The sequence below is a fragment of the Chelonoidis abingdonii genome, chromosome 4 (assembly GCF_003597395.2).
Source record: "Chelonoidis abingdonii isolate Lonesome George chromosome 4, CheloAbing_2.0, whole genome shotgun sequence".
NCBI classification, from domain to species: Eukaryota; Metazoa; Chordata; order Testudines; family Testudinidae; genus Chelonoidis; species Chelonoidis abingdonii.
Window position 1 is genome coordinate 9,105,553 of NC_133772.1, and position 22,920 is coordinate 9,128,472.

The 22,920-nt window shown below is 45.9% G+C and overlaps 2 protein-coding genes across 4 annotated transcripts; both read left to right on the plus strand.

The window, feature by feature from the left end:
• Positions 1 to 1,562: 1,562 nt before the first annotated feature.
• AP4B1 (adaptor related protein complex 4 subunit beta 1) lies at positions 1,563 to 11,094 on the plus strand. Its single transcript, XM_032766631.2, has 8 exons — positions 1,563 to 1,757; positions 2,391 to 2,538; positions 3,303 to 3,799; positions 4,610 to 4,693; positions 5,652 to 5,755; positions 7,667 to 7,874; positions 8,328 to 8,612; positions 8,907 to 11,094. Exons 1-8 carry the CDS (start codon positions 1,613 to 1,615, stop codon positions 9,332 to 9,334), a joined length of 1,899 nt encoding a protein of 632 aa, XP_032622522.2. The 5' UTR covers positions 1,563 to 1,612; the 3' UTR covers positions 9,335 to 11,094.
• Positions 11,095 to 11,958: 864 nt separating this feature from the next.
• On the plus strand, positions 11,959 to 20,971 carry BCL2L15 (BCL2 like 15). Of its 3 annotated transcripts, none has more exons than XM_032766632.2 (4): positions 11,959 to 13,163; positions 15,471 to 15,655; positions 16,223 to 16,438; positions 17,113 to 20,971. In XM_032766632.2, exons 1-4 carry the CDS (start codon positions 13,031 to 13,033, stop codon positions 17,128 to 17,130), a joined length of 552 nt encoding a protein of 183 aa, XP_032622523.1. In that variant the 5' UTR covers positions 11,959 to 13,030; the 3' UTR covers positions 17,131 to 20,971. The 3 variants fall into 3 exon arrangements, with proteins under 3 accessions (XP_032622523.1, XP_032622524.1, XP_032622525.1); XM_032766633.2 differs by having other exon boundaries at positions 11,962 to 13,163; positions 15,510 to 15,655; XM_032766634.2 differs by having other exon boundaries at positions 12,527 to 13,163; positions 15,528 to 15,655.
• The last annotated feature ends 1,949 nt before the right edge of the window (positions 20,972 to 22,920 follow it).

Consider the following 22,920-nt stretch of genomic DNA (forward strand, 5'->3'; position numbering starts at 1 on the left):
TTTCGTGATCCCACTGTGGACGCGCTAAACCGATTTTATTAGATCTGTTTTGTAATATCGGTTTAAGCTAATTCGAAATAATCGTGCAGTGTAGACGTACCCTCACTTGTGCAGGAGGCTATGTGGGGAAGGGTAGGGGAGCAAGAACAGAGAAGGGGAAGGGGTGGAGTGGGGGCAGAGCAAAGGGTTGAGCAGTGAGCATTCCCCCAGCACATTGGAAAGTTAGCATCTATAGCTCCAGCCCCGGAATCAGTGCCCAGGTAAAGAGCCACATATTAACCTCTGAAGAGCCGCATGTGGCTCTGGAGCCACAGGCTGGCCACCCCGACTTAGGCATTCCAGCATTGAGGACACTCAAGTAGGAGAAGGGAAGTTATAGTCTCTGTATACTTGGCCTGGTGCAACTGCTACTGAAATGCTGTGTCTGCTTTTGCCTTCAGCAATTCAAGAAGGATGCTGATTAATAGGAGAAGGTTCAGGAAAGAGCCACAGAAATGACTAAAGGTTTTGAAAACTTGTCTAAGAGTAATGGTTTTCAGCCTGCAGCCTATTGGCTGCTTACAACCCAATTAGAACTTGAGCTGTAGCCCATGTGACATCCTCAGAGCCATCCATATAGGTAGAATTGGATGCAGCCCACAATGGTAAATAGGTCGAGAACCACTGTCTTAAGCTTTGTCTATGCTGGAACGTGAACGACAAAACTCTTGTCATTTGGGAATGTTGGGCAAAAAACAACAACCCTGAAGGACAAAAGTTTTGCTGACAAAAAGTGTCCGTGTGAACGGTGCTTTGTCGGCAGGAGAGCTCTTCTGCCAGCAAAGCTACTGCTGTTTGTGGGGGCTGGAAGTTTTTTGTTGGCAGGAAAGCTCTCTCCTGCTGACAAACAGCGGCTACGCTGTGCGCCTTTTAGCAGAATAGTTGTGTCACTAAAAGGTGCATAGTGTAGACATAGCCTTATAGTGTTACATTGAAGTTCTTGAATTTATTTAGTTTAAAGAAATTGGATGATTTGATCACAAACTATAAATACCTACTCTGGAAACCAATATTTAGTAACAGGCTCTTCAGTTCAGCACACAGGGATATAAGATGATCCAGTGTTTGGAAGGTGAATCTTAACCAGTTCAGCTAGAAATAAGGTGTAAATACTTAACCTTGAGGGCAATTAACAGTTGGGACAATTTGCCAAACGTTATGATGGATTCTCCACTGGCAATTTTTAAATCAAGATTAGATGTTTTTCTAGATATTCTCTGTGAGAAACAGAAATTAATTCAGGGTCATTCTATGCCCTGTGTTATGCAGTGGGTCACACTAGATGATAACAGTGATCTCTTCTGGCTTTCTAATGTATTCTTCTGAATGGCAGTGTCTGGATATTATGGATGGGACTCAGGACTTCAAAAATGACACAAATGCCTTGAGTGTTTTCTTTATGCTGCATAATTATTTTAAAAGATGCAAAAGAGATGTGCACAGAATAGGAAATGGTTACCTATGTGTAGGAAAGAGAACAGCAAGGAAAGCCCTTGGTTTGTAAAGTGATTGCTGTAGATGGGGGAGCACCCTCGGATATCTTGAGGGATTCTGAATTAATCCAGAATGATACATGCTTATTCACAGGATGCCTGGCATACAGGAGTACATCCAGCAGCCCATTTTGAATGGTCTGCGAGACAAAGCGTCCTATGTGAGGAGAGTAGCTGTTCTTGGCTGTGCAAAGATGCAGAAACTCCAAGGTGACACCGAAGTGGGTAAGTAGTCAGATTTTGCACTGGAGGAAGTGGGGGTATGGTCATACTTTGTCCTAGAGCTCTCACTGGGGAGAGGAAGATTATGCTTCCTTACTAGATAAGATACATACAACTCATTTAGATGCTTCTCTTTAGAGTCAAGCCTCCCTGTTTGGCCTGGATTCGCTGGGCTGTGCATTGGTTTTGGATCCCACATGAGTGGAGCAGGGGGATGGGGGCAGCCTGTGAACATAAGGCAGATCCCTAATAGAATCTGCTTCTTGGGCATTTTCAGGTCTGGCAGGATGAGTTTTCACAGAGGAACACTCCTTTCATATCTGCTTCCTCATTGGGCTAGAGCTCTTCCTTTCCTGCTGCTTTTTCTGTGCTATGTGTGAGACTCTTCCTCTAGCACCTGACTGCCACACGTGTGGTGATATTGTCTAGAGATGGCTCTTGAGAGAATACCTGTGCCATACTCCAATGTTACTGGAAAGTCAGGGGTGTTTGTAGTTTACTGGTAACAAATCTTCCTTCCAAGTGCTGTGTCATGGCCCCCATATTCCTGAGGCTGCTCATGGACATTCACTGTCTTGCCTGAATGGATGCAGTGCCTCCTGAGTCTCTGATCTAAGTGCCTTTGTGTCTCTGCAGATGGCATGCTGGTGAATGAGCTATACAGTTTGCTTCGTGACCAGGATCCCATTGTTGTGGTGAATTGTCTGAGGTCTCTAGAAGAGATTCTGAGGCGGGAAGGAGGAGTTGTCATCAACAAGCCCATAGCCCATCACCTTCTCAAAAGGTCTGTTCTCTGTGTGAGAAGCTGGAAGTATCACTTTAGTGAGATCCCCCTGTGTTCTGTATGTCAGCAGAGCAGATGTCACAGCTCCTGGCAGAGCTGAGAGGAGGCTTTGGAAACAAATTCCAGTGCTGTAAGTCGTTCTCTCCCCTCCTTCCCCCCCAAAGATAGGAGAGTGCCAGATTAACCTCACTGTCACATGTGAAATCTGAGGCCTTCCCAGTGATACACAGAACCAACCTTAGTTTCCAGGAGAAGTTTGTGACCAGCTATCGGTTTATTTAGAATTACAAGTTGTGTCATGGCTTATCTAAAACTTCTTTCTTCCCTGACAACAGTTGGGGCACATCAGCATAGGACCAGCTGTTCTAGCCTGTCTGTCCCACTACATCCCAATACGTGTAATGTGGCAGGGATGGTGTCCAGTGTCTGAAGGAATCAGCTTCTCTTCAGACAGGTCTGGGTTGGTTTGGTCAAGGGAGTGGCATCCTTTCTCTTTTGCTCTAGCCATGCACCTTCTCAGTGTTTCTCTCAGGTTTAGTGCTTGAGGGCAGGTGTGAGTGACTGAGACAGAGTTCAGCTTCAGCATGCATGTGAACTGACTGGTTCCCTTGAGAGAGAACGCTGGTATCCGTATGTACAAGCCTGGCAATTGGTGGGTGTGCTGAAACCATACAAAGTGCAACAGCTACAGGCTCTGCCCTGGAACGATCCATGTGTAGTGCTGCATCTTTTGTGACCTGTTTACTGTGCTACTTTCTTGGCAGAATGTCTGACTTAGACCAGTGGGGACAGAGTGAGGTGCTGGCCTTCCTGCTGCGCTACAAACCTCGCAGTGAAGAAGAACTCTTCGACATCCTCAGCTTACTAGATGGGTCCCTCAAGAGCAGCAGCCCCAGTGTTGTGATGGCAGCCACCAAACTCTTTCTAGTGTTGGCTAAGGACTTCCCACAGGTACAGACAGATGTACTAGTTAGAGTGAAGGGGCCATTGCTGGCGGCCTGCACCTCCGAGAGCCGGGAGCTCTGCTTCACTGCCTTGTGTCATGTACGCCAGATCCTGAGAAGCCTGCCTGGCCACTTCAGCAGCCATTACAAGAAGTTTTTCTGTTCCTACTCGGAGCCCCATTACATTAAATGTCAGAAGATGGAAGTGCTGTGTGAGCTAGTGAACGATGAGAATGTGCAGCAGGTGCTGGAGGAGCTGAAGAGTTACTGCACTGATGTGTCAGCCGAGCTTGCCCAGGGGGCCATCTTTGCCATAGGTAAGAGCTCTGCTTCTGCTTCAGAAACAGCCGGGATTTCTCTCTGAAATCTCCCAAATAGGCCTTTGTCCACTGAAAAAAGCTTAGGCCAGCGACGAAAGAGCACTGTGTGTCAGAGCCGTCCTGATGTGCCACACCCCAGGCTGAGCTAGATCCCCAGAAATACAAATGCATTCCTGAGCCTGTGCTGAGCATTTCAGAATTGCTCTGCCTGGGCCAGGTGCTCCAGAAATGCTAAGTTGCTAGCAAGCCATTGGCTCCTGGCAGGGCTGGGCTGGACTGATGTGCACAAGAGGTGACTTTACCCACCCGCCCATCTTATTAGGGAGCATGAAAACATGGAATCATAATGAACCTGTGCGGTGGATGGGTGGGCTCTACATTTCTGGGCAGTGCTATGGGGGCAGAGTTAAGGTTGTTTGGGGTCCCTAATAATTGCATTTAAAATGTTTTTGTTTTTTAATTGTGAATGGATTCTTCCCTTAGGTGTACCAGGCTTTCTGTCATTGTGTGTATGCTGAGGGAACTAGAGCATTCTTCTAAGGATTTTTTGTTTTCATTTTTTTTGGCTGTAGTTAACGGTATCATAGAAGATTAGGTTTGGAAGGGACCTCAGGAGGTCATCTAGTACAACCCCCTGCTCAAAGCAGGACCAACCTGTAGATTGCTTCTCTGCCGTAATAGCAGGCTAAAAACTGTTTTCAGACAAGGGAGAATATCACTCTAACATGACTTTGTGGTGGATAGTGTAGGCACACCTGTCTGTTTCTCTGACCAAAGCTTGACTTGTTCCCCTTGGTGTTTCCTCAGGCAGCATTGCCAGGACGTACACAGAGCAGTGTGTGGGGATTCTAACGGAGCTCCTAGGGCTTAAGCAAGAACATATCACTTCAGGTAAGGATTTGCTGCTGGCTGAGTTCTCGGGTTTGCTTGCTTCACGCTTTCAGGAAATGGCCTCACCACCAGGACATCTAGCTTTGGTAGAGTTGTGTGGTTCTGGGCTGGGATTTGGGAAATCCCTCTCCAGGTGACCACAAGATGATCATTCGGTATGGCTTCTAACCTAGTTGGCATCTTCCTTGTGTGGACTCTATAACTTCTCCTATCTTAGCAATCTTCCTTGTGCTTAAGTGGGGTCTAGACACAGCTCCATCCACAATGTGATGTGGACTGAACCTGCTAGCTCAGGGAGTGAGGGACTTTACTGAGATATTTTAATGGCTCTTTTATAAAGGTCAAGTTGATTGAAAGTTCTGACCTTGAAGTTGTTTCCCACTGGCTGCTTTAGTCTGCCTCTTTTGTAATTTGTTACTGATGTAACTGACTCGGCTCTCTGGTTTTCCTGCTGCTTTCAGATTTAACATCATTCACCGTTTCTCTTGCTTCTTTTGAATAATTTTGCTCTACCTTTTATGGGCTTTCAGAATCACAGGTTTTTCTAGTCACCAAATGAATTAATTTTCAGAATGTATTTGCAAGTTTATAAGTTAGCAGCAGTTGCTAAAGAGTGTTTGATGAGACTCACTTTAAAACACTGTTGCTGTGAGACAGTCAGTCACTGCCTTCTCAAGGACAGGGGATGGCTGGGGGAGATTGCTTCACTGCAGCCAAAGAAGCAATCTTTGCCATTTAAACGTTTTATTTTGGATGGGGGAAGCAAAGGCTTTGCATTTACTATGGCAAACTCCAGTGCTGTGAGGCTTTGAAGAAAAGTGCTCCAAATAGCATGAATGAATGCAGCACTGACCTGGTTCACTCTGAATTGGCCAGACCTGATAGGTGATGAATTGTTTTCTTGGATGGTGATTTTAAAAAGCTGCTGTTAGATGCTGAGCATTCTGTTCCACTACAGCTGTGGTGCAGGCTTTCCGGGACCTGGTGTGGCTTTGTCCCCAGTGCACTGAGGCTGTGTGCCAGGCTCTGCCCAGCTGTGAGGAGGCCATGCAGGACAGTGAGGTAGGGAGGCTTCATGCAGTTAGCCGAATGGGGATCTGTCTCCTGTCATGTAGAACTGATAAACAGAGCCAGCTCTGCTTGGAGTGGCCAAACAAGTATTTGAAGGGTGTGAGCACCAAGGAGAGAGAGGAATCATTTGGGGTGGGATGAGGGAGTATGCCTTTGTTCAGTTACGTCCCATCCCTCCTAGTCAAATTCAGGCTGAATCTCAAGAGCATCTGAATGATGGGAGCTCCTCGGCTGTAGAAAAATGGGGTGCAGGGAAGCTCTGGCCTTTGAATCTGTGAGCACCTGCTGCTTGGCAGTTTAGAGCAGCACTGTTTGCAGGCCCCTCCTCAGTACAGTGATGTCAGCCAAGTTGTCTGTACATGTCCCCTTTTGGGCTAGGACAACAGAGATCCCACCGCTTCCCTTAACCCCAGATAACCATTGTAATTAGGGCAAATAGAAGTGTGGTCTGGGGAACTAGCCTGAGAGCTAGGACTCTAGAATTCTATTCCAGCTCTGACATGGAATCATGCTGTTGCCTGGGTATGTCCCATCACCTCTCTGCTGTTGTTCGCCGATCTGTAAAAGGGTATTACAATAGTTCTGCTTCACAGGACTGTTGTGAGGCTATTGGTTCATGCTGGTCCAATGCTCTGGAGAGGGAAAGTTCTGGGTGGTATTAAGTTCTGGTATTAAGTTCTGGGTGTTTCCGTGTTGGCTGATGTTACTATTTAAATATTGGGAGACTCTTGTCTTGAATACTCCTCTCTCCAATAAACAGTTCTGAGCTGAGCACCATCCTGGTGGGCTGCAGCCAGGGGTTCCCAGTCCACCTGATGCTCCGGTGGTGGTGATATTCTCCTCAGGGATACCCAGGGTTATGAGGCACCTCGCTAATTCCTGCCCTTAGCATGAGGGAGTCTTGTAAGTGCCTGCTGCCCCAGCCCCCGTAATACAAGCTCTGCCATCCAGGTATCTGCAGGCATCGCGCACTCTCTACAGGTTAGCAATAGGCATGTACCAAGCTTCTGGACTATCCAGCTCCTGTTCCGCTGAACATTCACAGAACTCGGCTTCACTTCTCCCGAAGGAACAGTACACACCAATTTAGACAAGATTTAACTCAGGATCCCCACTCCACTTAACATGCAGCACTTAGATTTATAGTGAAAACAATAACTTTATCGAAGAGCAGAGATTCAAATGACAGTAAATAAAAATATTAGAAACAGATGGTTACATGTAAAGGAAAATCACAGCATGATGTGCCTTTTAGAGCCAAAACTTAACTCAAGACATTCCATGTCTCCTACAGGATTGCTTAGTCCAAGTCCTTTTCTCCATGTTTTTAGCCAGAATGGCTGAGATCCCCTTTTCATAACCTCAAGCTTACTGACCACTTGTCTTCAGAGACTGAAGGATGCTGGGATGTTTCTGTGGAGCCCCTGATGTTCCAGACCAAACCTTTGATCTTTACCAGAAAATAGGTTTCTACCTCTCCCCCAGCTGTTCCTGTTAATTTCCTTCTGAAGTCTCTGCAAGCTCTTCTTCAGCATTTGATTTAGTATGTTAAACTTCTGTTGTAAGACCCTGGTCCACAATGGTCCACCAGGTCTCCCATCTCCTGTCTGGAGAAGTTTGTCTCAAGCCACAGTATCTTTGAGTGACCTGCCTTTACCTGCAAAACCTAGAGAACATAATTTTCAGCACATATACATAACTCATGCTTTCCTTACATACACCTTGCAATGATTATGGCCACCAGATGACCCCTTTTGGTGAACCCAGGGGATCCTTGTACTTCTATGTATCCCTGTGCCTTCTGCCAGTTGGTGTCAAAGGTCCTTGGTCACAGGTTGTACTAGGAGTGCAGTGTGGAGTGGCTTGGTTCTGAGCATCCAGTGGTGTTGTTTGACTCCCCAGGGCAAGCAAGCGCTGATCTGGCTCTTGGGAGTGCATGGGGAGAGAGTTCCCAATGCTCCCTATGTTTTGGAGGACTTTGTAGAGAATGTGAGATCGGAGACGTTTCCAGCAGTGAAGATGGAGTTGCTGACAGCTTTGGTCCGACTCTTCCTGTTTCGTCCTGCCGAATGCCAGGACATACTTGGGCGACTGCTCTATTACTGCATAGGTGAGTATGTCTTGCTGAGACTCTCATGCCTGCAGCCCTATGATAAATTTATGTCCGGGCACTTGCTGTATTACTGCATAGATGGGTGTGTCCCTGCTGGGGACTCTTGCACACACTGCAGTGACAGATGGAGAATTTTGTGGCAGAAACTCCTCAGCTCAAAGATCCAGACTCGTTTTAAAATAAGTTTTTGACATCCTCCTATGTGGATGCAAATGCAGAATCTAGCCCTCTTCCTGTCCGCTTCTTTGCCCTTGCCCCTGTTTACCATCTTGCTGGTGCTACTCCTGCTGCTGTTTGGCCCCTAGCTCTGCAAAGTGGTAGAGGAAATGGACAGCACTCAGGATCCAGGTGTGAGCCTGTTGGTATGTACCAGCGAAGGGTTGTTCATTGAGGTCTGATCTATGAATGCCAGCATGCCCTGAGTGAATGTGTGTGTGTTCATCTTTCCAGAGGAAGAGACTGATATGGTGGTACGGGACCGGGGCCTGTTCTACTATCGTCTCTTACAAGCTGGCGTGGAAGATGCGAAGCAGGTGCTGTGCAGCCCCAAGTCTGATCCCTCTTTAGGACTCCTGGAGGATCAGGCTGAGCGACCTGTGAACAAATGGGCTTCGGAGTTTAACACATTGGTGCCCATATATGGGAAAGCACGTTGGGCAGTTGTCACTGCTAACTGGGCAACGGAGCCGCGCTGCAGAGGTTTTCCCTGTGCTGCTCCCATGATTGCAGGAACAGGTAGTCACACGTTCAGCTAGAAAAATACTTTCCTTCATTGATAAATCTTCCTATGTTTGACCTTCTGGGAAGATCCCAGGTTTTAGCACTGAAACCTTGAGTATAAAAGGCTGTTATGGGGTCTGAGCCTTTCACTTAACATTTGGCTGTCCACAGTCTGCTCACCCTGGTGGAATATTGGAGGCATTACACTTCCTGGGTTTGTGTTGCTGTTAGGTCCATCAGACACTCTTGGTGATACTGTGGGCAGCATTCCCAATGCCATTTCTCACCCTATTCCATATTTGATTTCAGAGTCACTGATTTCAGAAGGGAATAAAGAAGTTCTCCAGGTTCATTCCGACTTGGCTGGCTTGACTTTAATCCCCAAGGCACACCTGACTGCGGAGCAGTTTGAGAAGACCTGGCTGAGTCTGGATGTGAACTGCCAGCAGGCTCTGCCCTGGCATGGAGCTGCTCACCCAGACACCATACAGACTGCGCTTCAGGTTGTCCACATCCAGACTATTGCTATGAGCAAAGCTGGTGCCCAGCCATGGAAGGCCTATCTCAGTGCCCAGGATGAGTCTGGCTGTCTCTTCCTAACAGAACTGCTGCTTGAGACCAGGAACTCAGAGATGCAGGTTTCAGTAAAGCAGAGTGAGGAGAGGACTGAAGCGCTGCAACACTTTATCTCAGTGTTAAGAACTGTAATGGGGACAGTCCAAGGGCTGAAATCCTGATTCCTCTAAGCCCTGCTTGGAGCAGGCTCACTCGGGGTGTAGGGAAGATCTTTTCTATGGCTCGGTGTGGTGTTTACTGAAATTAAATTGCTCTTCTTCTGAACTGTTTGTAAGACCCTTGAACAGCCCCTGATCTGCCTTAGAGCTGCCATTAGTGCCAGTGGGAATAGTGTGTGGCCCAGGGGCAGCATATGGTGTGAGTGTAGCTAGTTTCCTCCCATGCTGCATTATAACAGGTGCATGGGAAAGATTCAAAATCCATCAAGGTCTCGCAACTCCGAAGGCTGGGGGATGGATCATCGGTCTGATGCTTCTGATATGGTCACTGAAGCAGGAGCAACTCCAGTGCTAGTTAACATGAATAAAAGAGAGATTAAATATTGGCGTCAGATCTCTCTAGAGAGGACTGGGAGTGGAGTGAGCTGCTAGCCGAATAGGAATTGGGACTGTGAGTAGTACTTCTTCAGGACCAGAAACAAACAAACAAGTCGAGGTGGGCACAGCCCTGGTTTAGTTAGAATTATGTGTAACCAGTTAAAAGCGTTTTTGAGAATTTGAGCCTGGAGTTGCTTCTCTCATGTTAAGAGGTGCAGAGAGGGCAGAATAACTCCTTGGTTCTGTTTCTGGAAGAATTTTCCAGTGCTTGGTTCTCTTCTCAAAGTATTTAATCTCTCCATCGGTGAATGCAGTTCTGTGGGGAGCGTCCCTTCAGGGTTAGGAACTCTGCTTTAAAGGGATTTGAAGTGGGGGAGAGCACCCGTTTTCTAAAAAATCAGGATTTTTTATTTAAAAAACCCAAACGTGTATTCTAAGTGAAATACATCATTGCAGAGGAAGAATTTATCTCTGAATTCCCACCTCAGCTTTTAGGTTCTGTGGTGATGGAACTGTAGGAACACCCAAGATTGAGTGAGTTATCCCAAGGCCACAGTGGGCATGAATTAATACGGCACAGCCTGACTAGGTCACTAGGCTAGCTGACTCTTCACTGCTAATGCTAATCTTTGCACTGTTGCAGTTGACGTAGCTAACCTATATCTTTACAAGAGGAATATTTTGTTTTTGTTTTTTTAAACCAAGTTTTACCCAAACTTGTTGCTTTTTAAATAGGACTGTTATGTAAAGCTTCTTGTGCTTAGCAACACTCATCCCCTTTGCTCAGAAAATCCTGCAAGTGCTCTGTCCAGCAGTGTGGTGTATCATGTTCCTGGTTTTATTGCTGCAGCTTTAGTATTCTTTACATCCCCCTGCTTTTGTTCAGTTATTAATTCCCCACTAGATCCATGTGGGGCAGCTTGTCACAGGTATTTCTCACAGCCATGCATAGCCTTGTGTTTCAATATTTTTTCTTTTTCCCTCCACTTTTCTGGTTTTCCTTGTTTACTATTCCCATGTTTCTACCCAGGGTTGGGCATATTCTGCGTACTCTTTATTTTTTTAGATGTTTATCTCCGTGCATTTGTTATAATTGTCCTTGGCTACCTCACGGTCAGGCTTTTTTTTCTTAATCCTTTGCTTGTTTTTTGCTGTTTGTCTGATCTATTTGAGTAAAGCACCAAGTTACAATGATGCCCTAATTGCCCAGTGTGATTGTTGTTGGAATTGAATTAAGCATTCTCACCTGTTCAATTTATTGAAAACATGCATTTTTTTAAGCTCGAAAATAAGTTTCCTCCTCAGGTAGTTCTTACCCGTGAATTCCTTAGTTTGTGCTGGTGTCTCCTCTCAGAGGAGAAGAATAAAAATATACAGTTTCCAGAGCCTTTGCATGACTGTTGAGGAGTCTTAGACTATGACACCCTGTAAAAGCAGCTGTCTCCCAAGCAGCCCCTTGTGGCCTTGAGTGGCTCTCCAGTTCTGTCTTTAAGCTGTGTCTACACTGCACACTGCTGGCAGCAGCAAGTACTGTACACGTAGCTATGTGCCCTAGTGAAAACCAGGCTGTGTCCATGCTGCGGTGTGTAGCTACGCATGTCAATTAAAGGTGCTGGCAGCTAGCCTTCCTGCACTTCCAGAACCTCTCACTGTGGCATGAAAAGGCTCCAGCAGCAGGACACAACACTGCTAAAACTAACAGTGTAGCTGAGGGAGGCATTGCTCGGGTATGCAAAGAGCTGGGTAGGGTACATACTCCAGTGTTTGGACACTGCTGTTTATACCTGTGCTAGAGGGGCATGCAGTGTATATACTCGATGTGCTGCCATGTGGAGTGTGCAGTGGAGACAGACCCTTAGTGTTCTTCTTCAGGGCTCCGCAGTAAACTACATGCAGGCTTCTCTCTGTTCAGCCATGGCTCCTTAGGGGCTGGGCTTATTAACTTCAAAATCCCCAAATAAAGTTTATGAAGTTCAGCTCAACTGGCTGCTTTTAGTAGGCCACTCCCAACCCTTCCTGGAGTGTTTTTGTCTTTTCCGCTGTAGCCTGCACCAGGAGCCTCTTGCTCACTGCTGCTCTTACACTGTATGCCGCTGTTTCTTGTTCCCCTCTCTTGCTAGAGACCAGCTGTCCTCTATCATGTGCCACTGTGAAGTTGGGAAATGAGGCACTGGTGGGCTGAACCAACTTCCTCCTAAGGCATGTCTACATTGCCCCTTCCCCCCCCCCCCCAAAAAAAAACATGGCAGCAAGCCTCAGAGATCCCAGCAACTAACATGGGCTCATGCTACAGGGCTAAAGAGGGCGGTGTAGAAGTGCCCACTCAGGCTGGAGCCCCCACTTCTGGGTTTCAGAGCTCGGGCATCAGCGCAACTAGGAATGTCTACGTGACTAGCTGTTTTTAGCTCCCAGACAGCAGCGGCTGACCCAGTTTCTGAAACTTGCTGCAGTGGCTTTTTGTATGCAGTGTAGATGTACCCTCACTGTCCACCCTATGACTCTGAGTTAAGACCCACACCAGGTTAGACCTCCCACACTTAAGGAATGGCTTCTTCCCTCATTGCCTTAAAACCCCTCTTGTGCTGGTGAAGTGGCTGCTCTTGCTACCTTGGGAGCAGCAGCGCAGAATTTGCTGTGGAGTTCACTGACCATCTTTGTGGATTGGTTCTCTGCAGTAAGCAAGTGTTCGGCAGGTATGGTCACACAAGCAAAACCTCAGCTAAGGCTGCCTAATATAGCTGCAGTTGGGTTTAAGCATAGACTGTAGCCGGGTATCTCTTATCACCAGCTTGCAGGACCTTTCCTGTGTGAGCCAAGCTCACTCAGCCACACCTCTGGGTGATGGGAGCATATTTGCATTATGAAATTATCAGCAAAAACACCCTTATACCCTGTCAGCAACTCCTCATGTTTACACAGTTGCAGGTAACCTGGTTCCAATCCTTGTGTAGACGTGACCTTTGAGTCCTAGACTCATTCTAGGCAGGGTGTAGCTCTTGGTGAAGCAGGGACTTTGGAAAAACTTCATTCTGGACAGCTGTGTGTTTTATAGTAAATGGTTATTGTGAAACTTTGCCGCACACACGTGCAGGGGAGCAAGAGTGAGGGCTGAAATAGCCTGTCAGTGCTTTACCCTGCCCTGGGGAGGAGGAGTCTCCCTAAGGCACTTGCCCTTGAGAGGGTGTGACGCATGCTGAGCTGACCAGGAAGGAGGAAAGCTTTCAAAGGTTCTGTGCACAAACCTTACCCAGAAGAGGAACAGCTGCAGGACAGCTTGGCTTCTTTTTGAACTTCAGATAATCCAAGGGGAGACATATTAAAATGAAGAGCCCTAGGACTTTTGAGGAGCAAACAGAGTGCATTGTGGAGGCACTTCTCTCTGATCTCCTAGGAGAAGACGAAGGGTTTGCTCCCCGCAGTCTGGAGACAGACTGTTTTGCTGAGTCACAAGCAGGTAAAGTCACCTGGGACCAAATCTCTGGAGGGAGGCAGGAGGCTTTCTTGGCTGAAGGTTCTAAGTAAATGTCCTGTTGGGTGTTCCTGGAATGGATAGAGAGATGGGCTGCAGTTTGGGCTGGCAGGTCTCAAGCGAAGCAGGGTTGGCATGGGTCAGTATTTCCATGAGAGTCTCCAGGTGACTGCAAGGATTTGTGTTGCCCTTCCTTCTCAGTCCATGTTGAACCATTTGCCTGACGTGGGGCTATGGAGAATTATGCTATTGGAAAGGCCTCTTTCCAATGAGATACAGAATGGAGATCCTGACTACTTGTCACTGAAAAACCCAGGCTGCATCACAAACGTGCAGATTACATCTATTTGTAATAGCCTGTAGAGCACCTGGGATTCTTGGATTCAAGTTATAAATGCCAGTAACTTTTTCACTCGCCAAATCTCCATAAAAATAACTTCTTAATAGTGATGGGAAAAGTGTAACTGGTCCTGGTCCTTGTAACCAAAGAACTAATTATCATTAATGTATCGAGTACCAACACTGTACTTGGGGCTTAACGAATAAGGAAGGGTCTGGCCTCCATCCTGGGGAGTGTACAGTCTAGTTCAGACCCAGCCAAGAGACAATCAGACCCAGAGAATGGCTGAGAGTTGGTGCAAGTGGGAGGTGCTGCAAGCATCAAGCAGCATTTGTTTCTCAATGGTTTAATGGAAGCATGCTTGGAGGAGGGAGCTGAAGGAGGAAAGGGAAGTTTGGCCCAGAGGGAGTCTCCCATCTGCCTGTCCTCTGTGCTTAGCTCCCATTGGGCTAATGGGTCACGTACAAGTCTATTTCCATTGACTGGAGTATTGTGAAAACAGCCTGGTAAATAGCTGCAGCTCAAATTAGCTTTTCCTGAACCTGTGGAATCTAGTGTGGGGTTTAAACCAGAGTTCTAGAGGGGGTTGGGGGCTGCTAAATATTAAAATACCCAAATACTTGGAGTAATAAGAGAGCAACTTAGCAATGTAATAAGAAAGGGCAACTAGGACTTACCCAGCCTGGGCGGAGCAGCTAGCAACTGTGCTTGATAAAATTGCTCAACACTTCCGGTCTTCAGCGGCTTACAACTTCGCCAAAGTGTAACAATTTGGATTGAAATATTCAGTGCTGGGTATTTGCCTCAGCCTGAACTCTGTTTTGGAAAATGTCAAGAAAAAATAGTTATTTCTTAGAATGTGTTTAGGGAAACGTGTTTTGCCCATCTTAAATTTTTAAAACCTTTCTGCTGAGAAGCTCTAGCACCATCTTGCATTTGAACAGGAACTTGAAACTTGGGCAGAGGGCACATTTGTGTCAGGATTGTGCCTTTTACCATCCCTGTGGCAAAAGAGCCCAAATTGGCCAAATTGTTAAGCCTTTGAAAAATTGCAGTTTGCATGTTTATTAGAAACTAAATGGTATGATAGGTGAATTTGCTGAAGATTCTGCCTGTACTGAGCATATTTCAGCCTGGAAATGCAGGGGATAAGCATGACTTTTTCTGCACATGCTGCTCCCAGCTGATGGGGGCTGCTGAGATACTGGGCACCAAATCAGAGAATCTCTCATTTGTTCTCATTGGTCCCCCTGCTGGCTGCCAGGAAGCATGGAGGAGGAGGAAATAATAAATTGAGCATTGAGGACGTTGGTAGGAAGATGAGACTAGGGTCTGGAAAGGGTAGTGAACTGGAACCTGAACCCATGTGAGGTGGAGGGATTGAGACAAAGACTAGAGGGGGCAGAGAGGGTCAGGCTTGTGGATGGCCAGGGGCAAAGGCAGAAGACACACTGCCTCCAGAATCTAGATTTGAACCCAGAAGTTGTCTGTGTTCCTCTGCTGTCAACAAATAACTGTGTTAACCCCTTTGGCAAACTGTCTCGCCTATTGCTTGAACCTCATACCCAGCCTAGTTCTATTACCAGTTACTCTCTTAACTCAAGTGGTAGAGGTCTGTGCTGTGGATCTAAATATCTGAACCCGACTGACGACCCAAATCAGGCATCCGTATGAGTCCACATGATAAAAATTCTGGTTTTTAGTCTTTTGGATTTTGTTAATTAGGAACTATTAGGAAATACTCTGATAATATAATTAAAGGTCATCCCATAATGCATATGCACAAGGGGTCCAAATTAAGGTTGCATGGGGAATCTTCATCTGGCATTTCCTAACTTCTGTGTGTCTGACTTCATTCTTTTAACACAATTTTTTTCATGTAATATAAAATAATTAAAAAATAAGTTTAGATATGAAATAGGCATTCTCAGCCTCAATCACTTGACCTCCAGGTTGTACCCCCTTTCCCTGCTCTCTCTCTGCCATCTTAGCACGTGAGCCCTCTGCAGGAGCAGAAGCTTCAAGTAGCTTTGATTCGGTTATTATTGCCAGTCGTCTGCGGAGACTAGGAGATCAATATAACGAGGATCTGGAGCAGCCTGCCCAGCACATCATTGCTGCGGTGGCTAAGGGAAAGGTAATGCACAAGCACTCTGTTTAGCCCAGGGTCTACCCCTCTCCTGCAATATGCTGTAGAGCCCCAGCACATCCTTTCTTAACTGAAGTGCTATTATGTGAGAGGATGCTTTGTCTTGAGATGGGAGGGGCTGCTCTTGGAGGATGAGGGGCGGGAGGGGAATCAAGAAGGGGAGCTGTCTGAACAGCCCCAGCCTGTGTTAGCTGACCCGACATGAGTCTGGTCTGAGGTTGAAACTCATCCTGGCCCAGTTTCAATATGGATGCTCATGCACCTCTACCTTTAAACTCTTTGCAGTCCTAGTTAAATTGGAAACTGTCCCTCCTTTTCCCCCAGCACTGTTGTGTGAACTACAGTAGCACTGTACAAACACATGGTACACATAGTCTCTGCCCTGAAGATCTTACAGTCTGACTTATTTGTGCCAAGCACAGTGCACTGCCCAAGGGGGGGGTCACCTGCCTCAATCATAGAGCAGTGCAAGCCAGGCCTGGATAACCCTGTGGGGTTTGAACCAAGACTTATTTTGATGGTGGTATTTTATAAAGCCTCCCTTGGTGTTTCCAGGTGGAAAAATTTGGAGTCATGGTGGATTCTCTCAGCAAGAGTTGGAGCAGCCTGAATCCTGAGCTGGGCTACGAGAGAGCTTTTCTGGCAGTATCTGTGAAATTGTTAGCATACCTTTCCCGGAAAGTTCCAGCTGTGGCCCGTCAAATCCAGCTTGTGGAGCTGATTAATGGGAACCGTGAAGTGAGAGGATACATTGAGACCCGTGGTGGCTGGGTGAGTGCTCAAGAATCACTGAAATTCTTCTGTTGGTACTTGTGGCTCTGTTCCTTTGCCAGTCTGCGCTGGCTACAGTGTGACCCAGTGTTCTGAGGGCACCATTCATTGGCACATCAAAGGAGATGTCCTAACCCTGTCAGCCTAGCTGCTCAGCCCTGCAACATGCCATCCTGGGGCATGCCCTGGCATTGCTGGCCACTGACCCCAAAAACACCAGATTGTTCCCCCTTATAGTCCTATGTTTCAGGTGGTGGTGTCTCTGTATCTGAAGCACTGCTGTGTTAAACGTCTTGGTGAAATCCTGCCTTCACTGAAATCAATGGTATACTTCCTATTGACTTCAAAAGGATTTCACCACTGTCTCAGCACCCTGAGAGTCTAACATTTCTGCCCTAGATAAGTTCATAAGGAATAAAAGTTAATCATATGTTGCATTTTCTAGCTCCTATGGGCTTTACAGACACACTCTCACCCCCTTGCGGGGGTAGTGCTCCCCACTTCACTGCTGAAGAAACTGAGGCCTGGAAAGATGAAGTGACTTGACCCAGGCCAGAGGAAAGGTTGGCATGCAAGCTGGGAGTAGAATTGGAGAACTGGTTTCCCCATCCTGCACTTGGGCCACCTCTCTTACTGCTAGTTCCTTTAAACATTCTTTCTTTCAATTTTTTTAGGAGAACTTTGAAAACTGATGGAAAAGGCTACACTGCCTCCCAGGAAGTGAAATGGCAGCTTTCAATGACTTAAACTTAAACTAAACTTAAACTTAAACTTAAACTATTAAACTGTTTTCTGAAAATTGTTTTCCCAGCCATCAGTCTTTCTACTTCCCTCTGCCCTGAAGATCGATCCAGTCACTAATTGAGACACCTCAACACGTAGCTATTCTTCCACATCAGATGTGGCTCTCTTGTTCTTGCACTTATTCATTTATTTACAAATAATTTGTAGGATTGATTTTGTTTCCCTCCAACAAAGGCTGTAAATGCAACTTTTAAGTGTGAGGACTGACAGTGACACTTTTGTTCTGCCAGCTTTTGTCCTACCCTGTAACCCCGAAGGGAGAGGGAGCCAGAGATGGCTGCCTGGTATCATGCTGGGAAACAGAACAGCCGAGGAATTGAGTCCGAGGAAGCTAAAAAGGAGGCATTGTGAACAAGAATGCTATTTATGGCAGAGCCCACAGATGTGAGAACTGGTAGCATTGAACACTGTTGGCCATCCTACTTCTCTAGCGCTCTAAAGATTTAACAAATTTCTACAGTTAGGGGAATTGTCTTCTGTAGCTGGCCATGCTCACTGTGAAAGCCCGTTCAAACCTCCTTCTGCTACCTCTGAGTTGGTATTAACAGAGGCACTCATATACAATCCCTCAGGATCTATTGGTATATATGCTCTGCAGTAAAATCAGCTACACCAAATCTGTGCCTTAGCCTGTGCCACATTACACTTGGGTTTGCCAGAGTGACTCCATAAGGATTCAAGGTTTTACATGATCCTGCAGTTTGCGGAGAGCTCTTTGGGATGCTGCTGTTGAATCCGTTCATTATATGAGTAGCTCCGTGAAACAAGGCCTACATGCCATATAGGACTCTGTGGGAGAGCCAGCTCAACCTGGAATATCCCACCCCAAATCATCACTGGGGTGGTCATAGAGAGATGGTTCCACCCCACCAGCGGTCCCCTCAGGAGTCAGCTGCTGCTACTCAAGGGATCTGTAGGGAGTTGTTTGGAATTCCTCTGTTAACCCACTTCCAGACTCAGCTCTGACACTATATGAAATCAGTGGGTCAGTGATGTCTGGGCTGAGAAGCAGATGAGCACAGTGGCCCAACTTAATGTATTTTTAATAAAATGAGCAAATGAATCTGTATCTATGCAAACTATATGAATTTGATTGCATCCTTTCCCTCCCATCTTGTCACTTGTCTCATACTGTAAGTTGTTCAGGGCAGTGACCGTATCTCCTATTGTGTGTACAGTACAATCCTCTTTTGGGGTCTCTAACCTGGATCTGGGTCTTGTGGGCCCCTTGGAATGGAAATCTGACAGGGTATGAGCTGGCTTGAGGGAAAGTAGTTGTGCTGCTAGTTGATTTAATTAGGGGATTTGCCCTTACAGCCTCTCAAACAGAAGATGTCAATTTAAAAATCAGGTTCCAAACTAGTGTCTCTCTCTGTTACTAACGCACCCTAGATCACTGGAAGGGAAAGAATCTAAAAATCCAGTTTGTCATTCTTATGCACTTAATTTGCTATCTGCATTTCTCTCTACTTGGACAATGGCATCAGTTCCACTGGCATACAGTTAGCTTCTAGGCCAGGGGCTTAATGTGGCCATGTTCGGGTTTCAGACTCTGCAGGTCAGTATTTGTTTTAAAATGGTGGTTTTCCCTTAGAATTTTCACACATTTTTGTTGCTCTGCAGTTACATGAAGGATTGCTTTTACAAAATTTAAATTTGCCAGAAACCTCTCTTTTGGGGATTGAGAGGTTTGTTGCACTCAGAAAACCAGGCAAGAGTTCTGCAGAAGTACTCTGAACTGGATTTGTGACCAAAATCCAATAATTTTGCCATTTTGCTTGGTTTTTTGCGAGTCTGTAACTAACTCTGAAATCCCCCAAAGGCTTTGCTTTGCTGGCTGTCTGTCCAGGGACACTCAATCTGAGATTTTCACTACTGGTGCAGAATCTTTTGAGTGTCTAGGAAGTTTAGGGGGGTTTTCTCCTCGTATCTGATTCCCAGTTTGAAGTTTTCTCCTTTCTGCCACTGTAGACTCGCTCTGGGTGTTTGGGTCTTGTCAGCTGGAGAAGTTTCACTAGGAAGTTATGTAAGGTGGAGTAGTTTGGCATAGTGGATTTTTTTTTTTTTAAAAGGCTAATGGAGTTGGAGTCCCTTGACCCTGTCTCCTAGCAATGATGTCTGGTGGAGCAGGACTAGGTACTCTGGCCTGGATCTGGGGAAGCCTGGCTGGGAAGGATGGGCCCCAAATATATACCCAGGCATTATCTCTGTCTAGGAACCTTATGTAGGTTTCAGATTAATGTGATGAATGCACAAGCTAACTGAACCTGTTTTGTGTGCACAGCATCTGTCAAATGCATTTTTAGAACATAGAGTGCAGCTCACATGCAAAAGAGAGAGTTATAAATGTGACTGGAAACTGGATTTTGCATATTGTCTTTGTTGCTAGAACAATCTGTGTATTCAGAGTTCATCAGTACATTGCTTCCTGTATGCTGAATGGTGCACCGAGAAGTGTGGTCTCTTGGGTGACCCCGTGTGCTGGAGGTGTCCAGATGTTCTACTGATAACAGGTCCAGATGACTGCATCTTCCTGTGCCAGGGAGGAGTCAATATCGCATTGCTGATGATGGCCTAGAAATTAGACTTCACCAAAAACCATGCGAGTCTCGCTGACCTTCTCTTGATGGGATGATGGAGGGGGGCACTTCAAAGGTTCTGGGAACGAAGTCTTAAAAATAAAATAATTGTTTGTTTTAATCTAAAACTAAAGGATATTTTTATTGTACTGTGCTTTCTGATTGTGTTTGAACCCTGCATTCAAACCCACTCAGATCATCCCTGTATGAAACCCAGCAGGTGGTCAAGTAGTCTAGATGTCGCATAGCCACCCGCCCTTGTATACAGAAGATCAGCAGGATAAATATAGATGCATCATCCTGGCACATTAGGAGTTGAATCTTGTATAATGGAAAAATAATTTTCCTAGATTCCCCTGCAGGTTTCAGATTTGATTTATGCTCATGATTAATTTGGGCCTCTTAAATATTTCTTGAATGGGCATCTTTTTTAGTGAATAAGGGTATGGCTGGGTCAAGCTACAAGCAGGCAGCTCACTCTTAAAGAAGCATGACATTCTCATTTATCAAGGATTTGGGACAAATTTATAATCCATGGGTACCTTTGATTTTGTTAATACATTTTTACTGGTAGTTTTTTTATAATTCAAAGTATCCATATTTTAATCAAATATCTCCAGACTTATGGTACATAAAAGAAGAGGAAACAATTGGTAAGGTGTCATGATCATGACTTATCATAAGAGCAAAGTATCAGGTTTTTGCTAGCAAAGAGCTGTAACTCGCTACAGTATTAGTCTTAGGACTCAACTTCTGTTGGTATTTGGTTTTGTTTTTTAAACCTCACGCCAAAACCACATCAGAAAACAGTTCCACTGATATGAACAGAAATGTAAAGCAATTAAAATTTCACACTTAAAAAAAAATTTTTTTCAGAGAATAAATATACCATATGTTAAGACCTGGTAGGCCAAAGATTTACTGATTTGGAGAAAGTATATCAGAGCGCACACTACTGGCAATACCCAGAAGCGGTGTTCTAGGGAGAACTGCTAGCTTCCAGCAGTGCAGAAGCAGGGAAACTGCTTCTGTTCAGTAAATAAGCTTTTTTCCTTGATCATGGGTTTAAAAAGCTTCAGTAGAAATGGAAATTGTCTTTATAAATATTGTAAAATATTTACAGCAAATAAAATAAAATAAAATCAAAACCTACCTAGTCTTTTAAGTCACATTTGAGCATATATTAGTAAAATGCATATTAATATTTTAATACTGAGCTTTTATGTAGAATTATACACACAAGCATCTTTTGCATGACTGGTAGAGAATTGTTATTGTTAATTGTGCTATTGAACTGAATGAAAATTGTCTTTACAGTTAAGAGAAACTCACCACTTTTCCATGTCTTGTTGCTCTGAATGATAATTAAAGTTGCTACTAGAATAAGCAGGAACAGCCAGCGCAGAATAGCCCATGGAAATGGGATCCAACTACTAAAGCCAAAGAGGACAATAAATCATTCTGAGTAGCCACTGTGGAAATACTGGATCTGCAGGTAAAAGATGCTTTTAACAAACATTTAATACAACAAGCACAAGTTCGACTGGGGGAGATTTTTTCAAAAATGCTTACAGAATTTAGGAGCACAAGTCACGTTGTTACCATTTGTTTTTCAAATAGTGGTGCTGAATTCTGTTGTCCCATTTGTTGCCCTTATTTCTAAATGAAAAAAGACGGTTACTCACCTTTGTAACTGTTGTTCTTCGAGATGTGTTGCTCATATCCATTCCAATTAGGTGTGCGCGCGCCGCGTGCACGTTCGTCGGAAGATTTTTACCCTAGCAACACTTGGTGGGTCGGCTGGGTCGGCGCCTAGAGTGGCGCCGCCATGGCACCGGATAAATACCCCTGCCGACCCAACAGCCCTTCAGTTCCTTCTTGCTGGCTACTCCGACAGAGGGGAAGGGAGGGCGGGTTTGGAATGGATATGAGCAACACATCTCGAAGAACAACAGTTAAAAGGTGAGTAACCGTCTTTTCTTCTTCAAGTGCTTGCTCATATCGATTCCAATTAGCTGATTCCCAAGCCCTTACCTAGACGGTGAGGTCGGAGTCAGATGTTGCAGAATGCAGAACTGCTGAGCCAAAGGCTGCATCATCTCTGGACTGTTGAACCAGAGCGTAATGTGAGGCAAAGGTGTGGACGGAGGACCAGGTAGCTGCACGACATATCTCCTGGATGGGTACATGAGCCAGGAAGGTGGCAGATGAAGCCTGAGCCCTGGTAGAATGTGCGGTGAGGTGGCTCAAGGGGACATAAGCCAAGTCATAACAAGTACGGATGCACACCGTCACCCAAGATGAGATCCTCTGGGAGGAGACAGGTAGGCTCTTCATTCGGTCTGCCACCGCTATGAAGAGTTGGGGTGTTTTACGAAAGGGTTTCATCCGCTAGATATAAAACGCGACCATTCTACGAACGTCTAGGGAGTGCAACTGTTGTTCCCGTCTTGACGAGTGTGGCTTCAGGAAGAAGACGGGAAGGAAGATATCCTGGTTGATATGAAAGGCCGATACCACTTTAAGGAGGAAAGCCGGGTGTGGTCGCAACTGGACCTTGTCCTTGTGAAACACAGTATACAGTGGGTCCACTGTGAGAGCCCTAAGCTCGGAAACTCGTCTGGCCAATGTAATGGCTATGAGGAAAGCAGTCTTCGAGGACAGGTATAGTAGTGAGCAGGTTGCTAACAGCTCAAAAGGAGCAGACCTAAGTCTGGTTAGAACCAGGTTGAGGTCCCAGGTTGGGGCGGGATGGCATACTTGGGGGTATAGGTGGTCCAAGCCCTTGAGTAACCTAGAAACCATAGGGTGTGAGAACACGGAGCGGCCACTTTCCCCTGCGTGGAAGGTAGAGATGGCTGCCAAGTGCACCCTCAATGATGTTACTGCTAGGCCCTGTTGTTTGGGAGACCAGAGGTAGTCCAAGACAGCGGGGATCGAGACCTTGGTGGGAGTAACATTATGCGTTTCGCACCAGCAGGAGAAATACTTCCACTTGGCCAGATGTGTTGACCGAGTGGAAGGTTTCCTGCTACCCAGGAGTACTTGTTGTACTGAGGCAGAGCAACGTAACTCGGACTGGCTTAACCACGCAGCAGC

Coding starts and splice junctions, on each gene's coding strand:
- AP4B1 (XM_032766631.2), top strand. CDS start 1,613: ATGCTTATTCACAGGATGCCTGGCATACAGGAGTACATCCAGCAGCCC. Junction 1,758..2,390: donor CCAAGGTGACACCGAAGTGG/GTAAGTAGTCAG, acceptor GTGTCTCTGCAG/ATGGCATGCTGGTGAATGAG. Junction 5,756..7,666: donor AGGCCATGCAGGACAGTGAG/GTAGGGAGGCTT, acceptor TTGACTCCCCAG/GGCAAGCAAGCGCTGATCTG.
- BCL2L15 (XM_032766632.2), top strand. CDS start 13,031: ATGAAGAGCCCTAGGACTTTTGAGGAGCAAACAGAGTGCATTGTGGAG. Junction 13,164..15,470: donor TTTTGCTGAGTCACAAGCAG/GTAAAGTCACCT, acceptor CTTGACCTCCAG/GTTGTACCCCCTTTCCCTGC. Junction 15,656..16,222: donor CTGCGGTGGCTAAGGGAAAG/GTAATGCACAAG, acceptor TGGTGTTTCCAG/GTGGAAAAATTTGGAGTCAT.